The following is a 24,375-nucleotide window of genomic DNA, read 5'->3' on the forward strand; positions in this document are numbered from 1 at the left end:
GGAGGATCACTTGAGCCCAGGAAGTTGAGGCTGCAGTGAGCTGTGATCGTGCCACTTGCACTCCAGCCTGGGTCACAGAGTGAGACCCTGTCTCAAAAAAAAGAAAAAAAAAGCTACATTCATGTATGTCTTTTTCTGTAGACTCAAGAACGTGAAGCTAAGGCTGAGATGCGTCGTAAAGCAAAGGAATTACAACAGGCCCGAAGAGATGCAGAGAGACAGGGCAAAAAAGCACCAGGATTTGGCGGATTTGGCAGCTCTGCAGTATCTGGAGGCAGCACAGCTGCCATGATCACAGAGACCATCATTGAAACTGATAAACCAAAAGTGGCACCTGCACCAGCCAGGTATAATCCAGTGTACTTTAGAATACCAGATGAAGGGTGTATATGTGTCTATCTTTGAAGTCATAATCTGATTTCTTGGAAAGCTGTAAATAAGGAAGGACTTGATGAAGTAAGATATGATGTTAAATTTGGCCACATAAAATATGAGGATGAAGAAATCTGAATGTGGTGTTTTTCCTTTTGTATAAAAGAGAGTTATAAATTATGTCATGACCTCAGTTTCCTATGAGAGTTGCCTTATTGTGGGGAGGAAAGGGCTATTTAATGCTTTATGGAATGTAGATTTTTAATCTTGATGTTCAGTGATTGATTTTAGGGGAAATCTGTAAATTACCTGAAATTATATACAAAATTTTGTGCACAGGTATATTTCTCTGGATGGGAGATACAAAGTTTTCATCAGATCATGTGTGCTTGTAAAAATAAACCTTTGGGTAATGAATTTCAAATTCTTCCACTTAGGCCTTCAGGCCCCAGCAAGGCTTTAAAACTTGGAGCCAAAGGAAAGGAAGTAGATAACTTTGTGGACAAATTAAAATCTGAAGGTGAAACCATCATGTCCTCTAGTATGGGCAAACGTACTTCTGAAGCAAGCAAAATGCATGCTCCACCCATTAATATGGAAAGGTGAGTAGGAACTTTGAGTAAGAATTCAAGCTTTGAATACGGTCCACATAATTTTTTAAGATTTTTCTTTCTCTGTCTTTTAATCTTTCCTGATTTAAAAGATTTATTCAGAGCATATTCTACATATTAACATAAGATCATTTTTGATTTTGTTTTGTTTTATTTATTTATTTTTTTGAGATGGAGTCTCATTCTGTCACCCAGGCTGGAGTGCAGTGGCGTGATCTTGGCTCACTGCAAGCTCTCCCTTCCAGGTTCACACCATTCTCCTGCCTCAGCCTCCCGAGTAGCTGGGACCACAGGCGCCCGCCACTACGCCCGGCTAATTTTTTTGTATTTTTAGTAGAGATGGGGTTTCGCCATGTTAGCCAGGATGGTCTCAATCTCCTGACCTCGTGATCTGCCCGTCTCAGCCTCCCGAAGTGCTGGGATTACAGGCATGAGCCACCGCGCCCGGCTGTTGTTTTGTTTTATTTTTTTGAGACAGGGTCTTACTATGTTGTCTGGGCTGGCCTCCAACTCCTGAGCTCAGTTAATCTTCCTGCCTCAGCCTCCCAAGTAACTGGGATACAGGCATGTGTTACTGCACCTGACCTTTTCCTTTTTCCTTAAACCATGATTGGGGTCCCTCAGCCACCTATTTTCTATGAAGTTTAGAACTTTCCTTTTACAGCTAAATTAAAGTTACTCGTAGTCACACCTGGTATATAGCTTATCTCTTAGAATGCACTTGAATTAGGGGATTAGAGCTATGGTGACCCCACACTGTATTGTGGCGTGACTTTTTCTAATTAAACTCTAAGTAGAACCAATCTTTAATCCAAAACTTGTAGATATCTTTAATAGCAAATTAATATATTTTGCATTTTTATTTTATTTTATTTTATTTTTTTGAGATGGAGTTTCACTCTGTCACCCAGGCTGGAGTGCAGTGGTGCAATCTCAGCTTGTTGCAACCTCTGCCTCCCAGGCTCAATTCTTCCACCTCAGCCTCCCAAGTAGCTGGGACTACAGGCATGCACCACCACGCCAGGCTAATTTCTGTATTTTGGTAGAGATGGGGTTTTGCCTTGTTGCCCAAGCTGGTCTCAAACTCCTGGACTCAAGCAATCTGCCTGCCTTGGCCTCACAAAGTACTGGGATTACAGGCGTCAGCCACCATGCCCAGCCATCTTTTGCAGTTTAAATATTTAAAGCCAGTACGGAATATTTTGATTCATCTCTTATCTCAGGGCTGTGGTACTGGTTGGTGACATTTTTAAGTGGTAGTTATCAAGTTCACATATTCGTGACTCAGATTTCTCATCTTGAAGCCAGATCTTCTACTGTTGCTGATGGTTTTGAGGTCAAGTGAAAGATAATACCAGGAGGATACCTATATCAGGTGTGCATAAAAGAGAAGTATTTACTCTTTTTTTTCTTCTTTCTTTCCTTTCTTTCTTCCTTTCTTGACAGAGTCTTGCTCTGTCTCCCAGACTGGAGTGCAAGGCGCGATCTTGCAACCTCCACCTCCTGGGGTCAAGCAATTCTCCTGCCTCAGCCTCCCAAGTGGCTGGGATTACAGGCGCACGCCATCACGCCCGGCTAATTTTCTTATTTTTAGTACAGACGGAGTTTTGCCGTGTTGGCCAGGCTGATCTCGAACTCCTGACCTCAAGTGATCTGCCTGCCTCTGCCTCCCAAAAGTGCTCGGATAATAGGCGTGAGCCACCGTGCCCAGCCAAGTATTTACTCTTTATATGCCCTGTTCTGTATGAAATGAACAGGGTTACATTGGGATAAATTTCTTGATTCACTAAAGCCGCTGTGCTCTTCCTAGTGGTTGCTTTGAGTGAGACAGAGGCTTCACACTTTTAAAAAGATATTCCTGAGTGCAGTGGCCCACACCTGTAATCTTAGCACTTTGGGAGGCTGAGGTGGGCGGATTGCCTGAGCTCAGGAGTTCAAGACCACCCTGGGCAACATGGTGAAACCCCATCTCCACTAAAATACAAAAAATTAACCTCTTCTCCACTAAAATACAAAAAATTAGGTGGGTGTGGTGGCACACGCCTGTAGTCCCAGCTACTCAGGAGGCTGAGGCAGGAGAATTGCTTGAACCCGGGAAGCAGAGGTTGCAGTGAGCCAAGACGGTGCCACTGCACTCCAGCCTGGGCGACAGAGTGAGACTCTGTCTCCAAAAAAAAAAAAAAAAAGATATTGGAGATCATCACATATTAAAGAGAATTTGAGACACTCTCTTTTTCTAAATGATAAATTGCCTCTTGAGCACAGAGCAAACTTTTGTGAAGGTAAAATGGTACCATGCATTGTCTTAAGATACACTCATTTATGGTCTTGACTCTGATGCCTTTGTTTCTAGGAAGACCTAAGAGGTTGGAACGAAGAACAGAGTAGGATAACAAAATGTTTTTTGTAGCCTCTGTAGTTCATCCAGCCAAACATATGTCTGTTACTGATTATGAATAGATTGTACTTAATACTTGACTGTAGCAGCAGCACTTTTTAATCTTTTAAAAATTGGATTATACATTCATATAGTACAAAATTCAAAAGTTGTTAACAGTCAGAAGTCTTCCTCTCACTCAGCCATGCCAGTTTCTCATTTTGGAGACAACTAGTTTTAACAGAGTTTTTTGTGTATCCTTCTGAGAGGGATGGTCTATGATATACAGATGAATAAAAAACATGTATACAGTGTGTCTATTTTTCCCCCTTTTATGCAAAGCAGTAAAACTAGACGCATCTTCCAATTGCATTTTTCACTTAATTATTTTGGAGATAAGAATCTCCTTATTTGCAACTGCAGAGATATGACATCTAAATGCAATACCTTACCCTAGACTGGATCCTCTACTACCGTAGTGTAGAAAAAACAACTCAAACTTTTTTTTTTCTATTTTCTCATTCAACAGCAACAATCAACACAGAAGACTTCTGTGATCAAGTGTGTTTAGGTTTTTCCGCACACATCAAGCAGTCACACCTAGCTGGTGTCCTCCAGTTCAATTCAATTCTGATGCTATCTACCTGGGAATAGCCTCAGATTCTACAGGTTGAGAGTTCAGTCCCCCAAGACTGATTCTTCCTTCCCACCAGTCATAAGTCCAGACTTTCAGAACTTCTTACTGACCTCAAGTTTGGCCTCCCACGACCCCCTCTGGGGGGGTTCAATTAATCTGCTAGAGCACCTCACGGAACTCAGGGAAACTTACTTGACATTTATCAATTTGTTACAGAGAACATTTTAAAGGATGCAAATAAGCAGCCAGATGAAGAGATACATAGGGCAAGGTCTGGGAGGGTCTTGAGCGCAGGAGCTTCTGTCCCCAGGGAGCTGGGGTACGCCACCCTCCTGGAAAATAGATGAGACCTTGTTCATCTTCCTGTAAGCCTCCATGTGTTTAGCTGTACAGAAGCTTCCCAGACCCTGTCCTCTTGAGCCTTTTATGGAGACTTCATTGGATAGGCATGATTGACAGGCATGCAGAAATGTGACTGGACAAAGGGTATGACCTAATACTGATAGGCTGAGTGGGGAAACCCAGCAAGGCCTGTCCAGATTCTTGGCCTGTCTGTGCAGCATTAATCTTCCTCCAGGATATGGTGCAGGACCCCTTTTGGAGATCCTGCCTTGGGCTGGTGAAAGGAGGGCAGGAGAAGGTCAAAGAGAGAGTCTGTTTCCTAAGGGCTGCTCCTGAGGCCAAAAGTGCCCCAACATTATGTATAATAAGGGATGTGGGAGTTATGAGCCGGGAACCATGGATGAAAACCAGTATGTATGTATATCATAATATCACAACTACTATTAAAAATATTATTAGGTCAGCTGACAAAATAGACATATGGTTGATAGATCAGATACAATTATTGTATCATTGTTAGCCTGGCATGATGGCACATGGCTATAGTCCTTGCTACTCAGGAGGCCGAGGCAGGAGGATCACTTGAGACCAGCAGTTCAAGGTTATAGTGAACTGTGATTGTGCCTCTGAATAGCCACTGCACTCCAGCCTGGGCAACATAGCAAGATCTGTCTCTTAAACAACAACAACAGGCTGGGTGCAGTGGCTCATGCCTGTAATCCCAACACTTCGGGAGGCCGAGGCAGGCAGATCACCTGAGGTCAGGAGTTCAAGACCAGCCTGGCCAGCATGGTAAAACCCTGACTCTACTAAAAATACAAAAATGAACCGGGCATGGTGGCAGGCGCTTGAAATCCCAACTATGCGGGAGGCTGAGACAGGAGAATCACTTGAACCCGGGAGGCAGAGGTTGCAGTGAGCCGAGATCACGCCATTGCACTCCAGCCTGGGCAAGAAGAGTGAAACTCCCATCTCAAAACAACAACAACAACAACAACAAAAAGCTAAAAAAACTATCAGTGTAAATTTGTGAAGTTAATAATGGTACTGTGATTGATTATGTAAGAGAATATCCCTAATCTTATAAAATAAGCACGGAAGTATTTAGGGGTAAAGTGCTGTGATGTATATAGTCTGCTTCTTAATGGTTCAGGGAAAAAAAATCAAATGTATAACATTCATATATAATGTTTAGAGAGAGAGAAACACAAATGCAAATTATAAAACAAATGAGGTAAATGTTAACAATAGGTGAATCTGGAAAAGGATATATATGTCTTCCTTGTATAATTTTAATTTTTTTAAGCTTGAAAATATTTACAAATAGAAAGTTTTTTCAGTTGTTTGTTTTCTCACCATTGCCTACTATTCATTCGGGTGGATATGCGTTTATTTTTTATTTTTTATTTTTTTTGAGACAGAGTCTCACTCTGTCGCCCAGGCTGGAGTGCAGTGGCACCATCTCAGCTCACTGCAAGCTCCACCTCCTGAGTTCACGTCATTCTCCTGCCTCAGCCTCCTGAGTAGGCGCCCGTCACCACACCCGGCTAATTTTGTTTTTGTATTTTTAGTAGAGGTGGGGTTTCACCATGTTAGCCAGTATAGTCTCGATCTTCTGACCTTGTGATCTGCCCGCCTTGGCCTCCCAAAGTGCTGGGATTACAGGCGTGAGCCACCACGCCTGTGGATATGCCTTTATTTAAGCAGCCCCCTATTGGCAGACATTTGTTTCTAAACTTTTGCCATTACAAACAATTCTTCAGTGAATAACTTAGCAGATTGTTTTGCACAGGTGAGAATTTATCTGTAGGGTAGAGTCTGTTGAAGAATTGCTGTATCAAAGGATATCGCCTTTTAAATGTTTGTAGCTATAGCAGTAGCACCTTTAGAAAAACGTTGTTGATGGCTAATCATTAGACCTTGGAGAAAGGGAGTTCTGGTTTCTACCTTTCCTTTTTCTTTTCTTTTTTTTTTTTTTGAGACGGAGTTTCACTCTTGTTGCCCAGGCTGGAGTGCAGTGGGACAATCTGGGCTCAGCACAGCCTCTGCCTCTTGGTTCAAGCAATTCTCCTGCCTCAGCCTCCCAAGTAGCTGGGACTACAGGCATGCGCCACCACGCCTGGCTAATTTTGTATTTTTAGTAGAGACGGGGTTTCTCCATGTTGGTCAGGCTGGTCTCGAACTCCCCACCTCAGGTGATCCGCCTGCCTTGGCCCCCCAAAGTGCTGGGGTTATAGGCATGAGCCACCACGCCTGGCCATTGGTTTCTACCTTTCTGAACAAATGTATTACTTTCTCTTTATAGTGTACATATGAAGATTGAAGAAAAGATAACATTAACCTGTGGACGAGACGGAGGATTACAGAATATGGAGTTGCATGGCATGATCATGCTTAGGATCTCAGATGACAAGTATGGCCGAATTCGTCTTCATGTGGAAAATGAAGATAAGAAAGGGGTGCAGCTACAGGTGTGTAGAAGCTTTTGATAGGGAGTATTAACACTTTGTCTACCTATTATAGTCTTTCTCAACTAGAGTTGTCAATATGAACCACAGAAAATTATTTAAGTTATGTAACTAGCATCACTGAATGCATAGGAAAGAAGTTAATTTATTGCATACAGTAGCTACCTGAGAGTGAGTAAAGCAGCTGTGTAAGGATGGCTTTTAAATATTGGAATTGAATAAAAGGTCATTTCAAAATCTCACAAATGACTTCATACTCACCAATAAAAGGTACAAGGAGGTGTTTATCTTTTGCTGTTAGGAAAACAGTAAATTAATCACTTAGGATCTTGCTTGAAATACAGTTTTAAAAAAACAAGGCTTTAGGCCAGGCGTGGTGGCTCACGCCTTTAATACCAGCACTCTGAGAGGCTGAGGCTGAAGGATCGCTTGAGCCCAGGAGTTCAAGAACAGCCTGAGCAATGAGGGCTGAGCAACAAGGCCCTATCTCTACAAAAACTTAAAAAATTAGCCAGGCATGGTGGCACAATGCGAAATTTACTCATTCTGCTATTAAATAAACTACCAGTGCTTGTTTTGTTAACTGAAGGGCAGTATCTAATGGTGTATTTGAAAAGTACATAAAATCCTTTCAATATAAGTGTGTGTGTTCCAACTATTGGATAGATAAATATAAGCCCTGCTTTATATTACAGATGTTCTTGTAATTTCACTTCATTTAGCTGACATCTCGTCGCAAGAACAAAGCCTTTTTACGGAAGAGCGTTTTGTCTGCTTTCCCCACCGCAGTCAGCACAGAATTGGCTTTTGGAAGCAGTGCCTATATTATTTGACAATATTTTTGCTGGCTTGTAAAGTGCTATCCAAAAGTGATTTCTGTTTTGTTTGTTTTGTTTTGTTTTCCTGAGATGGAGTCTCTATCTGTCGCCCAAGCTGGAGTGCTGTGGTACGATCTTGGTTCACTGCAACCTCTGCCTCCCCAGTTCGAGCAGTTCTCCTGCCTCAGCCTCCTGAGTAGCTGGGATTACAGGCACCTGCCACCACGCCCAGCTAATTTTTTTTATTTTTAATAGAGATGGGGTTTCACCATGTTGGCCAAGCTGGTCTCGAACTCTTGACCTCATGATTCCCCCACCTCATCATCCCAAAGTGTTGGGATTGTAGTCATAAGCCACCATGCCCGGCCCTTCTGATTTTTTTTGTTTTTGTCTTGTTTTTTTGTTTTTACACAGAGTCTCTCTCTGTCATCCAGGCTGGAGTGCAGCAGCACAACCTTGGCTCACTGCAGCCTTAACCTCCTGGGCTCAAGCAATGCTTCCTCCTCAGCCTCCATAGTAGCTGGGACTATAGGTGTGCACCACCACACCCAGCTATTTATTTGTTTATTTATTTTATTATTATTATTTTTTGAGACGGAGTTTCGCTCTTCTTGCCCAGGTTGGAGTGCAATGGCGTGATCTTGGCTCACCGCAACCTCTGCCTCCCGGGTTCAAGCCATTCTCCTGCCTCAGCCTCTCGAGTAGGTGGGATTACAGGCGTGCACCACCATGTCCAGCCCCAACTAACTTTTGTATTTTTAATAGAGATAGGGTTTTGCCATGTTGGCCAGGCTGATGTCAAACTCCTGACCTTCAATGCCCCGCCCACCTCAGCCTCCCCAAAAACAATTTCTTTTAAAAAGATAACACTATCTTAATTGGCTTGGATTTTAACAACTTTAAGTCTCTAGGCAAAATTGCAACTAGACTTTACACAGAGCTTGTCCTTTTCTGCTACTTTATGTAAGGCCAGAACTGCTGTCTGACCCAGGCAGCTGATCAGGGTCTTACTGGAGCCTTCTGCTTGGCAAACCTGGCCCCACCATGAACCTGCTCCCTGTGAAGTATTTTTGGAAAGGACTTGGTTAATAGTCTTTTAACTTTTTCAGGTGCAAACTTGTTCTGTAATGGCTTTTAGAGTTGAAATTAGCTTTTTTTTTTAATTACTAGTTTTTAAATATCTTAAATCATTTTAAAATAAGTCTTTGAAGAAGGGAAATCTTTCTTCAAAATGAAAAAGAATTCGAATTTGTTAGGTACTCTATTTTGGATGTTTAGATTGTGGGCCATATAAGCTGAGTGAGGGGTTGTTTCTCGTCTGTCTGAACCTCAGGAGTTTTCCTTTCCCTCTCATTCTAGACCCATCCAAATGTGGATAAAAAACTTTTCACTGCAGAGTCTCTAATTGGCCTGAAGAATCCAGAGAAGTCATTTCCAGTCAACAGTGACGTAGGGGTACTAAAGTGGAGACTACAAACCACAGAGGAATCTTTTATTCCACTGACAAGTAAGTGCCTCTGGCCAGTCCTACTAAGCTGGTTTGCATTGAGAACTAGAAATAGCCCTTGCTTGTACACTTTTATTTTTATTGCCATAGCAAAGTTCTTTCTGACAAAATGACTTTCTTTTGAAATGGACCTGGTGCTGCATTTTGTATATTTTTATCATTGGTTTTCATTTTTAATAGCTTTCATTTTGAAACCATTGTAGTTTTGTTGCTGTTATTGTTTTAGAGACAAGGTCTTCTTCTGTTGCTCAGGCTGGAGTGCAGTGGGGCGATCATAGCTCACTGCAGCATCAAACTCCTGGATTCAAGCCATCCTCCTGCCTCAGCCTCTTGAGTAGCTGGGACTAGGACTACAGGCACTTGCCACCACATCCAGCTAACTTTTTTTTTTGAAAGACACAAACTCCCTCTGTCACCCAGGCTGGAGTGCAGTGGTGTGATCATGGCTCATTACAACCTTGAACTCCTGGGCTCAGCTGATCTCCCACCTCAGCCTCCTGAGTAGCTAGGAGAATAGGGAAGTGCCACCACGCCTGGCTTTTTTTTTTTTTTTTTTTTTTTTTTGTATAGGTGGAATCTCACTTTGTTGCCTGGGCTGGTCTTGAACTCATGGCCTCAACCAATCCTCCCACCTTGATCCTACCACCTTGGTCCTCTAAAGCGCTGGGGTTACAGGCATGAGCCACTGCACCCAGCCATCTTTTTATAATATTCTAGTATGACTGCTTTGCTTTCTCCTCAGTTAATTGCTGGCCCTCGGAGAGTGGAAATGGCTGTGATGTCAACATAGAATATGAGCTACAAGAAGATAATTTAGAACTGAATGACGTGGTTATCACCATCCCACTGCCGTAAGTGCTGTCCCTGTGTCCCCTGTGTTGGACTTACAGAACTGGTCTTTTGGAACTCATTTTGGAGTCAGCACCTACCTGACCTGACAGTCCATTCAAAGATACTTGATTCTTAAAAAAGCTAGTTGTGAAAGAAGCCAGATACAAAAGGCTGCATGTTATGTGATTCCACTTCTTTGTCTTTCTGGAAAAGGTAATACTATTGAATAAAAATGAGGAGGTAGAGAAGAAGGTACTTCACTTCAGAGGGGCACAACGGAACTTTTGGGAATGATAGGAATGTTCTAGGACTTGTGTTTGCTTTGGCAGCACAGGTACTAAAATTGGAACCATACAGAGAAGAGTAGCATGGCCCCTGTGCAAGGCTGACATGCAAGTTATGAAACATTTCATATTTATAAATAAGTAAAGCAAGGAAATTGTTTTTTTGAGACAGAGTCTCACTCTCACTGGAGGTCACTGGCACGATCTCAGTTCACTGCACCCTCCACCTCCCAGGCTCAGGCTATCCTCCTGCCTTACCCTCCCGAGTAGCTGGGACTACAGGCATACACCACCACGCTTGGCTAATTTTTGTATTATTTGTAGGGACGGGGTTTTGCTGTGTTGTGCCGGCTGATCTCGAACTCCTGAGCTCAAGTGATCTGCCCGCCTCGGCCTCCCAAAGTGCTGGGATTATAAGCATGAGCCACCACACCCAGCCAAGAATTGCTCTGTGACTTGATTGTGGTGGTGCTTACTGCATACACTTGTTGAAATACATTGAGCACTTTGAAAGGATGGATTTTACTGACTTTAAAACCAAATTGAACAAGCCAGTTGTAGATCTGGAGCTGTTTTTATTTATTTTTTATTTTTTATTTTTACTGGAGACTGAGTTTCGCTCTTGTTGCCCAGGCTGGAGTGCAATGATGTTATCTCGGCTCACTGCAACCTCCACCACCTAGGTTCAAGCGATTCTCCTGCTTCAGCTTCCCAAGTAACTGGGATTACAGGCATGTGCCATCATGCCCAGATAATTTTTGTATTATTAGTAGAGACAGGGTTTCACCATGTTGGCCAGGCTGATCTCAAACTCCTGACCTTAGGTGGTCCGCCCGCCTTGGCCTCCCAAAGTGCTGGGATTATGGGCGTGAGCCACCGCACCTGGCTATTTTTATTTTTATTTTTTTGAGACAGAGTCTCACTCTGTCGCCCAGGCTGCAGTGCAGTGGTGCAACCTTGGCTTACTGCAACCTCCACCTCCCAGGTTCAAGCGATTCTCGTGCCTCAGCCTCCCAAGTAGCTGGGATTACAGGCGTGTGCCACTATGCCCAGTTAATTTTTGTATTTTTAATAGAGATGGGGTTTCACTATGTTGGCCAGGCTGGTCTCAAACTCCTGGCCTCAAATGATCCACCTGCCTTGGCCTCCCAAAGTGCTAGGATTACAGGCGTGAGCCACTGCACCTGGCCTGGAGCTGTTTTTAGATGTTGGTCCTCAGCTTGTTTGTGTAGTAATGAAGATTTCCAGAAGGAGGAGCCTCAGTCAAACTTTCTGTTTTGCAGCTTTCAAAGAAATTGAGTCTATCCAGCTGAATGTTTCATTTTCACGTGCTCTCTAAACTTTCACTAAAGATGAGAGTGTGTTCAAGGGAACTATTGATTCTTGTTGAACAAGATGTCTACATTAGTTACAGTAAATTTCCTAACAGCCCTTTTGGAGCATAATTTATATACAATAAGCTACACATATTTTAATTGTACAATCTTGACATGTTTACACTTGTGAAACCACCACCATAATCAAAATAACAAAAATGTTTTGTCAACCCCAGAAGTTGAGTTCCAATAAGCTTTTGTTATACACTTAAATGGCCCACTCTCTAGGATCAACTGGAAATGGTCTCTACCTTATCTTTTTAGTAACATTTACAGTGAGCATGCAGTTATTACTTCACAGTAAATCCTAGCTCCTTTCACCTACCCATCAGCCCTCATGATTAAGCAGTGTTTAATTATGAGCACCAGTAAGTGTATTCTTAGTGTATCTTTACTGTTATATTGCTCAGTTGTTGTTGCAGAGAAAATTCTACTGATTTGCCGGGCGCAGTGGCTCACGCCTGTAATCCCAGCACTTTGGGAGGCCGAGGCAGGCGGATCACGAGGTCAGGAGATCGAGACCATCCTGGCTAACACAGTGAAACCCCATCTCTACTAAAAATAGAAAAAATTAGCTGGGCGTGGTGGCAGGCGCCTGTAGTTCAGCTACTCCGGAGGCTGAGGCAGGAGAATGGTGTGAAGCCGGGAGGCGGAGCTTGCAGTGAGGCGAGATCGCGCCACTGCTCTCCAGCCTGGGTGACAGAGCGAGACTCCATCTCAAAAAAAAAAAAAAAAAAAAATAGTACTAATTTAATTCATAGTTTTCTTCCCTTTTTGATAATTCAGGCCTTTACATTATCAGGTCTGGTTTTAGTCGTTTCCAATTTTTAAAATATTCTTTATTACCAGTATCCCCTTTAATGGGTAACCATCTTATCCTCTACAGTATGGTTATTGCTTCAGAACAAGAGGTGGCTGCCTTGAACCGTTGTAGGAGTTGGGCATTGGTGACAGGTAGAGTTTTGTTTGTCAAGATTTAGTTTACTAGACTATTTATAGAATGCCACAGTTTTGAGACCTGTCTACCCTATAATTGTGGTTGTGGTGGTTTCCTGTATTCTAGTTCAGTTTTGCAATGGTCTCCAGAAGAGACCCTTACACAACATTTTACTTCCGTTGTCTAGAACTGATCAAATTAGAAGAGATCAGAATCAGAATTAGAGCAAGGGCACAGAGAAGGAACATAAAAGAACCAGGAACCTGAAATTGGTAGGGAAGAGTTAATAGTCTTATGCCACCCTTAAAGTTTACTTTGTCTCCCTTATTTACCTTATCCCTAATATAAACATTGAGTGTCACTGGTGAATTAAAAGCTGGTAAATTTAGAATGTGTAGGAGTAGGTGACACTGCCTGTCAGCCGTGTGTAGGGGTGCAGAGTAAATCTTAACTAGCCCTGCTTCTCTTGCAGATTAAGGACAACTACGGATCTGTTTCTCCCATCATGTTTCCGTTTTACCCCAGGGGTAATTGTGCTTTCACTTATCAAATAAAAGTCCATTTACTGGATTGTAAATCAAATAAACCCATTGGTGTCAACTTCGATAAGTTTGAAACATTCTGAAATCTTTAAATACAAATTCTTGGCCGGGTGCGGTGGCTCATGCCTGTAATCTCAGCACTTTGGGAGGCCGAGGCAAGTGGATCACGAGGTCAGGAAATTGAGACCATCCCGGCCCACATGGTGAAACCCCGTCTCTACTGAAAATACAAAAATTAGCTGGGCATGGTGGCGCACGCCTGTAGTCCCAGCAACTTGGGAGGCTGAGGCAGGAGAACCACTTGAACTGGGGAGGCAGAGGTTGCAGTGAGCTGAGATCACGCCACTGTACTCCAGCCTGGCGACAGAGCGAGACTCTGTCTCAAAAAACAAACAAACAAAAAAACAAATTCTCTCAAAGGCCTCCATTCATCTCCATTATTGATGTTTAGAGTTTCCCCCTACTATTATCAGTCTGCTTGTTTCCCCATTGTCTCCTACAAAGAGTGCTACATTATGTTAAAATTCCTTATTTATAGGGCAGCAACCTATTGGTGCAGGGTTTTTGGAAACATAGCCATCTTAACACATTTGTTGGTCGCGGTCCCCAGATCTAGTCCATAAGTTGGAGCAGCCCATAGGCATATCTGCCAAATACCTATTTTTGCATATTAACTATATCTACAGAGAGAATTGAGTGAAACTCTTAGCCAAGGTGCTAGGACTTCCATCATTTGATCCTTGAAGTTATTAGGGAGCCTTTTTGCCCTGAAATTGTAGTCCTAGAAGGCAAAATTTGGGGATCATAATCAAATTTGGGGTTGGTTTTCCGTGGTGGAGTTCTAGCTCTCAACAGCTACCTTGACCAGAATGTTTCTCACAACAGGTCTGGTGTCGGCGCGCCTGTTATCGGTGAGATCGATGGGGAGTATCGGCATGACAGTCGACGAAATACCCTGGAATGGTGCCTGCCTGTGATTGATGCCAAAAATAAGAGTGGCAGCCTGGAGTTTAGCATTGCTGGGCAGCCCAATGACTTCTTCCCTGTTCAAGTTTCCTTTGTCTCCAAGAAAAATTACTGTAACATACAGGTACTCCATTTTAGTTGAGAACATATATAGAGAAAGCGGTAGGACAGTAGGAACACGTATAGGATGCCAGACAGGTAGCATGGCTTTTTGTGGTCAGATAAAGCTCAGAAAAAAACTGATGTCTCCTACAGGAATTCCCTTTCTAATTCATTGTATGATCGTAGTCAAATTCTTTTATCGCTTTACCTCAGTTTTCCTCTCTAGATCAGACAAAGTAAAGAAATGAAATGTTAATACATATAAAAGTACTTGTGGATTGTGCAAGATTTATAAACAGTTGCCTGTTTTTTTTTAACCTTATATATTTTAAAGTCGATTTGCCAAAACACCCCAACACATGGTTTTTTAAGGCCTTGCTGTCACTTGATTTATACCCGAAGAATGAAAGTTGTTTTATATGGAAGACAAAATTACTACCAAAAAAAAAAAATCCATTCTATTACAAATGGAAATTATTTGGGGGTTATTTATGTCACAGCTCCCTTCATTAGTACAAATAATTATGAGCCAATTCTGTTGCAAACTCTGTCCTTTAGGTAGGCAAAGCAATGGAGATATGTGAACTGTTCCTTCGGATTTTTTTTTTTTTTTTTTTGAGATTCACTCTTTTCACCCATGCTGGAGTGCAGTGGTGCGATGTCAGCTCACCGCAACCTCCACCTCCCAGGTTCAAACAATTCTCTTGCCTCAGCCTCCCAAGTAGCTGGAAATACAGGAGTGCGCCACCATGCCCGGCTAATTTTTGTATATTTAGTAGAGACGGGGTTTCTCCATGTTGGTCAGGCTGGTCTCGAACTCCCGACCTCAGGTGATCTACCCGCCTCAGCCTCCCAAAGTGCTGGGATTACAAGTGTGAGCCACAGTGCCCAGCGGACTTTTTTTTTTTTTTTTCTGAGATGGAGTCTTGCTCTGTCACCCAGGCTGGAGTGCAGTGGCACGATCTCAGCCCACTGCAACCTCCACCTCCCGGGTTCAAGCAATTCTCCTGTCTCAGCCTCCCCAGTAGCTGGGACTACAGGCACCTGCCACCATGCCCGGCTAATTTTTGTATTTTTAGTAGAGACGGGGTTTCACCATATCGGTCAGGCTGGTCTCGAAATCCTGACCTCAGGTGATCCGCCCACCTCAGCCTCCCAAAGTGCTGGGATTACAGGCGTGAGCCACCGCGCCCGACGGATTTTTTTTCTTTTTAAGACAGAGTTTCACTCTTGTTGCCTAGGCTGGAGTGCAATGGCGTGATGTTGGTTCACTGCAACCTCTGCCTCCCAGGTTCAAGTGATTTCCTGCCTCAGCCTCCTGAGTAGCTGGGACTACGGGCATGCGCCACCACGCCTGGCTAATTTTTGTATTTTTAGTAGAGACGGGGTTTCACCATGTTGACCAGGCTGGTCTCAAACTCCTGACCTCGTGATCCACCCACCTCGGCCTCCCAAAGTGCTAGGATTACAGGCGTGAGTCACCGCGCTCGGCCCAGATCATTATTTTTTAACTCATCATTCTTCCAGTTTTTGTTGTTGTTGTTTTGAGACAGAGTCTTGCTCTGTCACCGAGGCTGGAGTGCAGTGCGATCTCAGCTCACTGCAGCCTCTGCCTCCCGGGTTCAAGTGATTCTCCTGCCTCAGCCTCCCAAGTAACTGGGACTACAGCATGTACTACCACACCCAGCTAATTTTTTTTTTGTATTTTTAGTAGAGATGGGGTTTCACCACGTTGGCCAGGCTGGTCTCTAACTCCTGACCTCAGATGATCCGCCCACCTTGGCTTCCCAAAGTGCTGGGATTACAGGAGTGAGCCACCACGTCTGGCTGTTCTTCCAGTTTTTTAATTTGCATTACTAGGACCCAGTTTATATTGTTAATATTCCCCTCTTTTTGACTTGCTTGTTGTTCTGGCCCCATATGGTCTCTGTCTCCCCTGTAAGTGCTTAGCAGCTTCCTCCCTTGAATGATTCCAAAGAGCAGTTCTCTCTCCCTATCCTGTTAGTTAGGACATAACCCCATCAGTGTTGGAAGCAACTGTATTGAACTCAAGACATTAGATAGAAATGGGTAAATTTTCCTATTGGGGCTATTCAAAGATTAGGACATTATAATTGCTCTCCCAAGGTTCATTAGAAAATATGAATCAGTGGTTCAAGTGTTGTATTGGTGCCGTTATAGGTACCATTGTTACAGGTACTTAATTAAACTGGACATTTATTTATTTAAAAAGGAAAAACCTCATTGGAAGGACCCAGCCATGCCTAAAAAATAAGTATGATAGAGCAGCTTACTGGGACTTTTAACACGAGACTTTGAGAGCAGAGCAAATGAATAATGTGAAGAGCTAGAACATTGCCTTTTGGGTCAGAATGTTAATATATCATCCTGATAGAATGTCTGTGAATTTCATAGGTTATACAGGGCAGGGCTGGGCTGTGGCCACTCATTTTGGAGCTTTTACTTAATACTACGGAACATCTAATCCCAACAGTTGTCTTTTCGCCATCTAGAAGGAAAGCAGCTTAATCATGTTGGTGGGGAAGAGTGATGCTGTGACATTCAGTTGTGAATTAAACATTTTTCTAGTATTTTACAGTTACTTTTAATACCGCTTTTAGGGAAATTGATATGTTCTGTAATGAGAATGTAGTCAACATGGAGACTCAAACCTCCTGCTTTACCTTACTCTTTGTTTATTTTCCTAGGTTACCAAAGTGACCCAGGTAGATGGAAACAGCCCTGTCAGGTTTTCCACAGAGACCACTTTCCTAGTGGATAAGTATGAAATCCTGTAATACCAAGAAGAGGGAGCTGAAAAGGAAAATTTTCAGATTAATAAAGAAGATGCCAACGATGGCTGAAGAGTTTTTCCCAAATTTACAAGCCATTGGAGACCCCTTTTTTCTGATACAATGCACGATTCTCTGCGCGCAAGGACCCTCAACTCACCCCCATGTTTCAGTGTCACAGAGACATTCTTTGATAAAGAAATGGCACAAACATAAAGGGAAAGGCTGCTAATTTTCTTTGGCAGATTTTATTGGCCAGCAGGAAAGCAAGCTCTCCAGAGAATGCCCCCAGTTAAATACCTCCTTAAGTTGCTCCTTTATTTTTATTTTATTATTATTTTTTTTTTTTTGAGATGGAGTCTCGCTTTGTCACCCAGGCTGGAATGCAATGGCATGATCTCAGCTCACTGCAACCTCCGCCTCCTGGGTTCAAGCAAGTCTTCTCTGCCTCAGCCTCCGAGTAGCTGGGACTACAGGTACACGCCACCACGCCTGGCTAATTTTTTGTATTTTAGTAGAGACAGGGTTTCACCATGTTGCCCAGGCTGGTCGTGAACTCCTGAGCTCAGGCAATCTGCCAACCTCGGCCTCCCAAAGTGCTGGGATTACAGGCATGAGCCACCGTGCCCAGCTGCTCCTTTATTTTAATCCCTAAATATAGTTATATTTCATACTTAGTTTGTTTTTAAAAAGTTTTCTCTGTAGAAGATTTTAATCTTTCATACCCTTTACCTTTAGGTTTTTCTTTCTATACATTCAGTCAGGCACTGGGATCATCTGTTTACAGGCATTATATTTATTTGGCACTCCTGGAACAAGTATATCTAACCCATTCTTGATTTTTGGACTATTCAGGTGAACTATTTGAGGGGTATGGGGTCTAGAAGTTTAAAAGATAAGCATGTCTTCTGTTCTTTTCCCATATCAATTCATTCCTTCATCTCTTTGCCAAGTTGTTTTCTTTTCAGGGCCTGTCCTTCCAGTTTAGAACAGTACCATGAATCCCACTTGTGTCAATATTAAAGATAGCTGAGAAGCACCTTTCAAATGGCACAGTCCCTCTTCAAGATGTCTAAAAGATGGTTATGTCTGTCATTAGGGATTTCACATCCACATGTAATCATGTCTGCTGCTGTTGCTACCCAAATTTTCAGTTCTTCACATTTTGGGTACTTAAGCTAAAACGTAATGGCCACAGTCTTTGTAATCCATTCACATTCCTCAGTTTCACCACCTCCCTCTTCCAGACTGCACTCTCTGTCATCAGTCCCCTCCTTTCTAACAGAAATGGGGTTATGATTTTGAAGGCTGTGGGTTCAGGGAGTCTTTGTGCCAATCCTGTTGGCCCTAAACTATCAAGGAGGCTCCATTTCACCATTTGATTTTTTGCATTTCAGTAGGCAACTGATTGTTTTGGTATGTACAGATTACTCATGTATACCCCATTTCCTTCCAGTCAGCCCAACATTTTCCACCAGTCTGTCTGTCCCCATCTCTGAAATCCTTCCTTCTCTTCCCCCTAAGTCTTTTGAGTGTCATCATGTACTGGTGGTTTCTCGGTTCCATCTCATCCATTTCCTTTTCAATGGAGACTACAGCGTCAGCCAGCTCAGCCTTGGCTTTTAACTCAGTATTCCAGTCCATAGGGGTGGTGAAAAGTTGCTGCAAGGCTGCAGGCACTGGCAGTGGGAAGAGGCAGACGACTAGATGACTTCTGCACTTTTAGCTGGTTGAAAAGTACCACTCCCACTCTGAACATCTGGCCGTCCCTGCAAAGAGTGTACTGTGCTTGAAGCAGAACACTCACACATAAATGGCTGTGTGTGGAATTGCTTGCCAAAGAAGTTTCTAGCCTTTCCCTTTCCCTTAACTGCATCAGGGAAGAATTCTTATCTCTAGCTTGGTTTCCACATGAGGTTTTTCTAAGAAGGGCCTGGGACAAGAAGTCTGTCATGTAGTTAAGCAGGCAAGAAATCCTACTAATCCAGTTTTGTTTGAAAGTTGTTTGTCCATATGATTTTTTAAAAGTCAAGTTTAATTTCAAAAAACCTTTTTTTTCTGAGATTACTTTTGGGGTAATATTTAAAATGAGAGACATTTTGTAACCCTGTAAAATACATAGGGAATATAACATTCCAGTGTATACAAAGAAGGCAAATTCTTTAATCAAATAAAGAGCATTATAAAATGAGATGTTTATTGGATTCTTGACTCACTTTGGTGTGTGCTTGTTGATTCAGGATGCTGTAATGGGACCTAAGATTAAAAATTAATGACTTTTTTTTTTTTAAGAGAAAGTAATCTGTGAGAGTATTCATTGCCTTTTTCCATATTATATGTACTATGCTTCCTTGTGTATTTTTCTACATTTGATACATGCACTCCTGACAGTGTAGCTTTTGAATTTGATGCTACTTCTGGCCTTTTTGGGGATTGGAGTCTTAATTTTGTCAGACGGCAGTTGGAGAGTCAAAAAAGTCAGGCTTCATCTTTAATCTTGGAGTCTTCTCTTCCCCATTAGACCGTGATGAGAAGTGGTCCAGGGATGAGGGATAATGGGAACAATTTTTGGGAACTGTTGATAATTCCCTCGGATAAACCTGCTTACTTTTTTTTTTTTTTTTTTTTGAGACGGAGTCTCGCTTAGCTTCCCAGGTGGGAGTGCAGTGGTGCGATCTCAGCTCACTGCAACCACCGTCGCCCAGCTTCAAGTGATTCTCCTGCCTCAGCCTCCAGAGTAGCTGGGATTACAGTCACCTGCCATCATGCTGGTCTAATTTTTTTTGTATTTTTGTAGAGACAGGGTTTCACCATGTTGGTCAGGCTGGTCTTGAACTCCTGGTCTCAGATGAGCCGCCCACCTCTGCCTCCCAAAGTGCTGGATTACAGGTGTGAGCCACTGCGCCCAGCCTTTTTTTTTTTTTTTTTTTTTTTTGAGACAGAGTCTCGCTCTGTCACCAGGCTGGAGTGTAGTGGCATGATTTCAGCTCACCGCAACCTCCGCCTCCAGGGTTCAAGCGACTCTCCTGCCTCAGCCTCCTGAGTAGCTGGGATTACAGGCACACACCACCACCCCCGGCTAATTTTTGTATTTTAGTAGACGGGGTTTCACCGTGTTGGTCAGACTGGTCTCGAACTCCTGACCTCGTGATCCGCCCGCCTCGGCCTCCCAAAGTGCTGGGATTACAGGCGTGAGCCACCGCGCTCCACCAGAGCTGCTTATTTTCTTATGCTTTTTTAAATTTAACTTGGAAAAACTATTGAGTGTCAAAAAATTGGAAGGCAAATTATTCTCACTTATTAATAATAAATATCTGGGATGAGAAAGTTTTAATGTTGAAAGCCAAGATTCTGATTTTTTTTTTTCTTAGTGAAAAAGAAAGTATCTGGTCTAATGTTGCTCAAGTGTGGCTTAGCTGTCTGAGTGAGACTGTAGGTAGCCTTAACCGAATGAAACGATTAAGGTCTGTCATTCCTTTACTCACCATAGCTTCAAATTTGTCAACCCATGCATCTCTGATGGGAAACTTTGCCCTCCAATTAATTTTTAAATTGTGAACAGTTTTAAAATTGTTCACACTGGCTAGGCTCTGAGATTTCCAGGTTGGTATAAAATAGCTTTTTATTAAACTTCACATCTGGCAGGGCTTATTGGAAGGAGACAGGAGAAAAATGGAAGAAGTCATCCTCAAGATTAAAGTCTAACTAGGAGCAATGACTGTATCTGCTTGTAAAGCCTTTTTTTTTTTTCCAAGTTAGACAAGTGTTAACTACAGCTAGTACTAAACATGGATCTATATGAGAGTAGGTAACATGGCTTCTTCCTTGTAGGTTCTAGAGGAATCTCAAGCAAAACCTCACAAACGATTTTCTTTTGCTATGCACATCTGTCTTATTACAACCCCCTTACCCCCAATTCCCTCATCCTGGAAGATCCACAAGTAGGTTGGTTGCTGTGCATTGCTGTTACACAAGGGCAGACAGCAACACTACAAATAGCTGTCTTAACGTCTTATCCTGGGGAGTTGGGGATTGATACGGAGGTAGGCCTTTAGAAAAATTAGACTGACTTTCCAAACCAGGCTGTTTTCCCTCTCACAATCACAAGTCAAGCTATTAGGCAGTTTTCAGAAGCTTGGACCACTTCTCCCATCCCCCACCAAAGTTTTTTTGCCCTGCTGTTCTTAGGGCAGGGGCTAAGTGGTTGTTTAGGGTCTAAACCAATACTGGAAAGCTGCCCTAGGTATACTCTGTGTGATCAGATTGATTACCAAACCAGTACAGGGGCTGTTTGAAAGAAGCATTAGAAATTCAAGACAATGAGAGAAATTGAAATAGGACTTATCTCCCATTCTTTTGCCCAAATGAATGCTTGTTCTTTTCAGCTCATTAGGAAAGCCCTTAGCCTTGGAGGTATACAAGAGCAGTCTTCTGTCCTACCCAAATTTCCCACTTAGCTTGGATGCATGTTAGCTTTGGGTAGAAGCAGACTATGCAATTTCTAAGACAAGCTGAAAAGAGAGCTTTGAACTTTTCCCCAAGTTGCTGCAGGGTCATTGCTACCACCACGCCTACACCAATGATGCCTGACTTCAGGATCCAGAGGCCAGAAACGGACAGCTTTCTGGAAGAGGGTGTGTATCTACAAGGATTGCTTGCTGTATGAGCAATAATCACCTCTCTGGGGCTAGAGGGAGTACAATTTGAGAGGTGGGACAAAGTGGGGAATGTGCCAAGGCAAAAGCAGGAGTATGGAAATCCACTCCTGACACTTGTAGCCAATGCAGAGGGCCTTAGAAAAATCCACTCTTCCTTCCACACCCAGGCTTTGCCCTCTCCCCCTGCTTCCACTTCGGAAAGTCTGAAGCAGGCCTGGAAAGCTGTTTTCTGCTTTCTTTCCCTCTCTTCCTCCCCCTTTCCTGAGCTCCCAGCTGCTCGACCTCTTGCGTAACTATGAGAGAGCGCTGAGTTTTTTGATGGGCTCCAGATGTGGAGCAGGGGGGGATGGAGAGTGGGGGCGGTAGGTCTTTAGTCCCCTGAGTGCTCTAACTGTGGGAACATAGAGGCCTGACACAGCAGGGGAGAGGACACATTGCACAGTGCCTTTATCATAGGGTCAGCTGGTCCCTGTGTTGGGAGGTCAGTGAGAGAAGTTGGGTGCTGTTTCGACCCTCTGCCTCAGCATCCGCTGCCTCCATGGCAGGCTTGATTATTCCCTGAAATTCCTCCTGCCCAGTACAGTGAAGAGGAGCTGGGGGCCGTGAAACAGAATGAAGTGAAAAGTCTCTGAGGTACCGCAATCTGGACCCCTCCCCTCAGTGCTGGGTCTTGGCACATGGGATACAACAGTTTGGGTTTTTTCTTTCTTCCTTTTTTTACATACCCAAATAGCCTGAATATTACTGATGTGATCTGCCTCATGAAGGTTCATCAGAATTACTTTCATGACTTCAAACAGTATGAAGAGAGGAAAAATTAGAGTCTCGCTCCTCAAATCCTAGGACTTCCTGGTACCCACAGCATATTCTGGAGCTTGAGTGTTCCACCTCCATTAGCTATAGCAGGTGGCAGCAAAGGGCGGCCTCTCCCCTCCCCCTCCTTGTCTGCTGCTTGGCCATGGTCAGCTTCAGTCTCCAGCCGTGGGGGGTCCCCTGCTAAGGCCAGCCCTGTCAATGAGTGACCAGAGATTCCTGTAGTTCAGCCTCCTGCTGTTCCTGGGTTAGGGAGAGACGGCACAAACTAAACTCATTGAATTAGAACAGCACTTGTCCATCTCAAAGAGGACAAATTATTTTTTGCTATCCACCCCAGCTGGAATTTAGACCAGACTTAAAGGCTTTCTGCTCCTTCCTTCAGTGAAGAAGAGTCTCCAGGGTCCCTCTAGTGCAGGTCAAAGAAGTCCAGTCTAGCTGAGTTCAGCTCCCTAGGGCCTCCCCAGCCAGTCTCCTGGGCCAAGAGCTGGCTTTGCAAGGTAAGGATCCACTGTCAGCGCTGGATTTCCGGGTGGAGGTTGAGATGGAGAATGACTTCAAGCTAGCTCAATTTGGGGGCTGCTTTTAGGTGTGTAGTGCCTCCTTCTCTTCCTTATTAACTCCCACTCCTACTACAGGTTGGTGTGCTCAACTGTATGTCTATAGCCTGCCTCTATCTCCCAATCTGTAATCCAGCAGGTCTGTCGGGGTGGAGGGGTGTGGAGCTCCATGGGGGCAAGATGATAATTCCATTCGGTTTTCCTGTGCTTTGGAGTTTGCATGACACTTTAACGAGTCTTCTTGTGCCTATCCTTAAGAAAGTCTGTGAAGCCTGATGTGCATGGTTATCAATCTCATTTACAGCTCTTCATGGTGGGGCTTGGAATAGGGCGAGGGGAGGAGGTGACAGGGAGAAGACCTGGGTACCCTCAGTAGATGTTCTGGAGATGTTGAGAGCATGTTGTAGGGGCTTCGATTTGGGAGGTTCAGTGGGAGCCCGTGGAAGTTTCAGGCATCTAAGGCAAAAAGAAAGAGGGGAGAGTTTGGGGGCAGGGGAAGGGATTGTCAAAAACACCCTCTCAAAAGCGTGTTAAATCCTGGGAGTGGAGGGTGGTCTAGGAGAGTCGGGAGGGCAGGGTGGCAGGAGAGGGGGATGTGTGGTGGTGGTGGTGGTGGTGGTGGTGGTGGTGGTGGTGGTGGAGAGCCCAGCTGCAAAGATGAACAAAGCGGGCGCTGTGCAGGCTGGGGGAGGTGCTGCTGTGGGAAAGGGTGGGTGGGGGGACCTTGGGCTCCAGCCCCACAAGGGCGTCTTCTTTGGCTGGCCAGGCGGACGGGACGGGGGACGGGGGCGGGGACTGGCGGGAGGGGGGCGGGACAGGCTCGCTCTCCTCCTACTTAGCGGGCTCCCGGGGAAAAGCAACAGTGTCCTCCTAAGCCTGAGGCCACCGCGACCAAGCCGAGCCAGGCTAAGGGACCAGTGTCTCCCTGGCCCCCCCCCACCACCTCTAGGTAAGAGCGCCCCCTCCCACTACACTTGCGGATCCCATTAGCTGCGGTGCTAGGACTGGATAAGGGGAAGTCCCCGGGGCCTGGCGAGAGCCCTGAGATCAGTTCTAGGCTAGGGAGCTCGGCAGAAACCCGTCGGGGAGAGACGGCACCCCAGGTGAGTGTGTGGAGGCGAAAGGAGCGTTGTGGGGAGTTTTCCTGTGAGCCGCTTGCTTTTGCCTTCCTCGGCCGCTGCCAACGCCACCGCCAGAGGGGGCCGTGACGCTCTCCCCCCCCTTGGAGAAACGCTGATCCTGGCCCCATCCAGACTCTCCCGCGGGCACCCAGGCGGCCGGGCGGACACTCGCGGGGTATCGGGTGGAGAGCGCGCGCGCGGGTTTTCGTCCTTCAGCGCCCCACACCTCCCCCTCTCCGCCCACAGCAGGACCTTGGGGCG

General features: G+C 44.3%; 2 protein-coding genes and 1 non-coding gene across 5 annotated transcripts in view; all 3 read left to right on the forward strand.

Annotated features, from left to right (window-relative positions):
• Window positions 1-19,153, forward strand: part of ARCN1 (archain 1) — a 30,521-nt gene extending 11,368 nt beyond the window's left edge. Inside the window, exons 4-10 of the mRNA XM_054439495.2 lie at window positions 142-347; window positions 810-974; window positions 6,645-6,810; window positions 8,985-9,132; window positions 9,875-9,983; window positions 13,988-14,192; window positions 16,879-19,153. Of these exons, the coding sequence (XP_054295470.1) occupies window positions 142-347; window positions 810-974; window positions 6,645-6,810; window positions 8,985-9,132; window positions 9,875-9,983; window positions 13,988-14,192; window positions 16,879-16,968 (1,089 nt within the window). The 3' untranslated portion in view covers window positions 16,969-19,153. The remainder of the gene's footprint in view (window positions 1-141; window positions 348-809; window positions 975-6,644; window positions 6,811-8,984; window positions 9,133-9,874; window positions 9,984-13,987; window positions 14,193-16,878) is intronic.
• LOC129009081 (U6 spliceosomal RNA) lies at window positions 10,277-10,382 on the forward strand. Its single transcript, XR_008492626.1, has one exon. It is a non-coding gene; the product is annotated as a U6 spliceosomal RNA (small nuclear RNA).
• Window positions 19,154-23,973: 4,820 nt separating the features above from the next.
• The window catches only part of PHLDB1 (pleckstrin homology like domain family B member 1), a 50,277-nt gene continuing 49,875 nt past the window's right edge, over window positions 23,974-24,375 (forward strand). For 2 of the 3 annotated variants that reach the window (XM_063672165.1, XM_063672167.1), the window contains exon 1: window positions 23,974-24,096. The gene's annotated coding sequence lies outside the window, so the exon portion shown is untranslated. The remainder of the gene's footprint in view (window positions 24,097-24,375) is intronic. The other variant, XM_063672178.1, reaches the window with a different exon arrangement.

This window comes from Pongo pygmaeus, chromosome 9 (genome assembly GCF_028885625.2).
Source record: "Pongo pygmaeus isolate AG05252 chromosome 9, NHGRI_mPonPyg2-v2.0_pri, whole genome shotgun sequence".
NCBI lineage: Eukaryota > Metazoa > Chordata > Mammalia > Primates > Hominidae > Pongo > Pongo pygmaeus.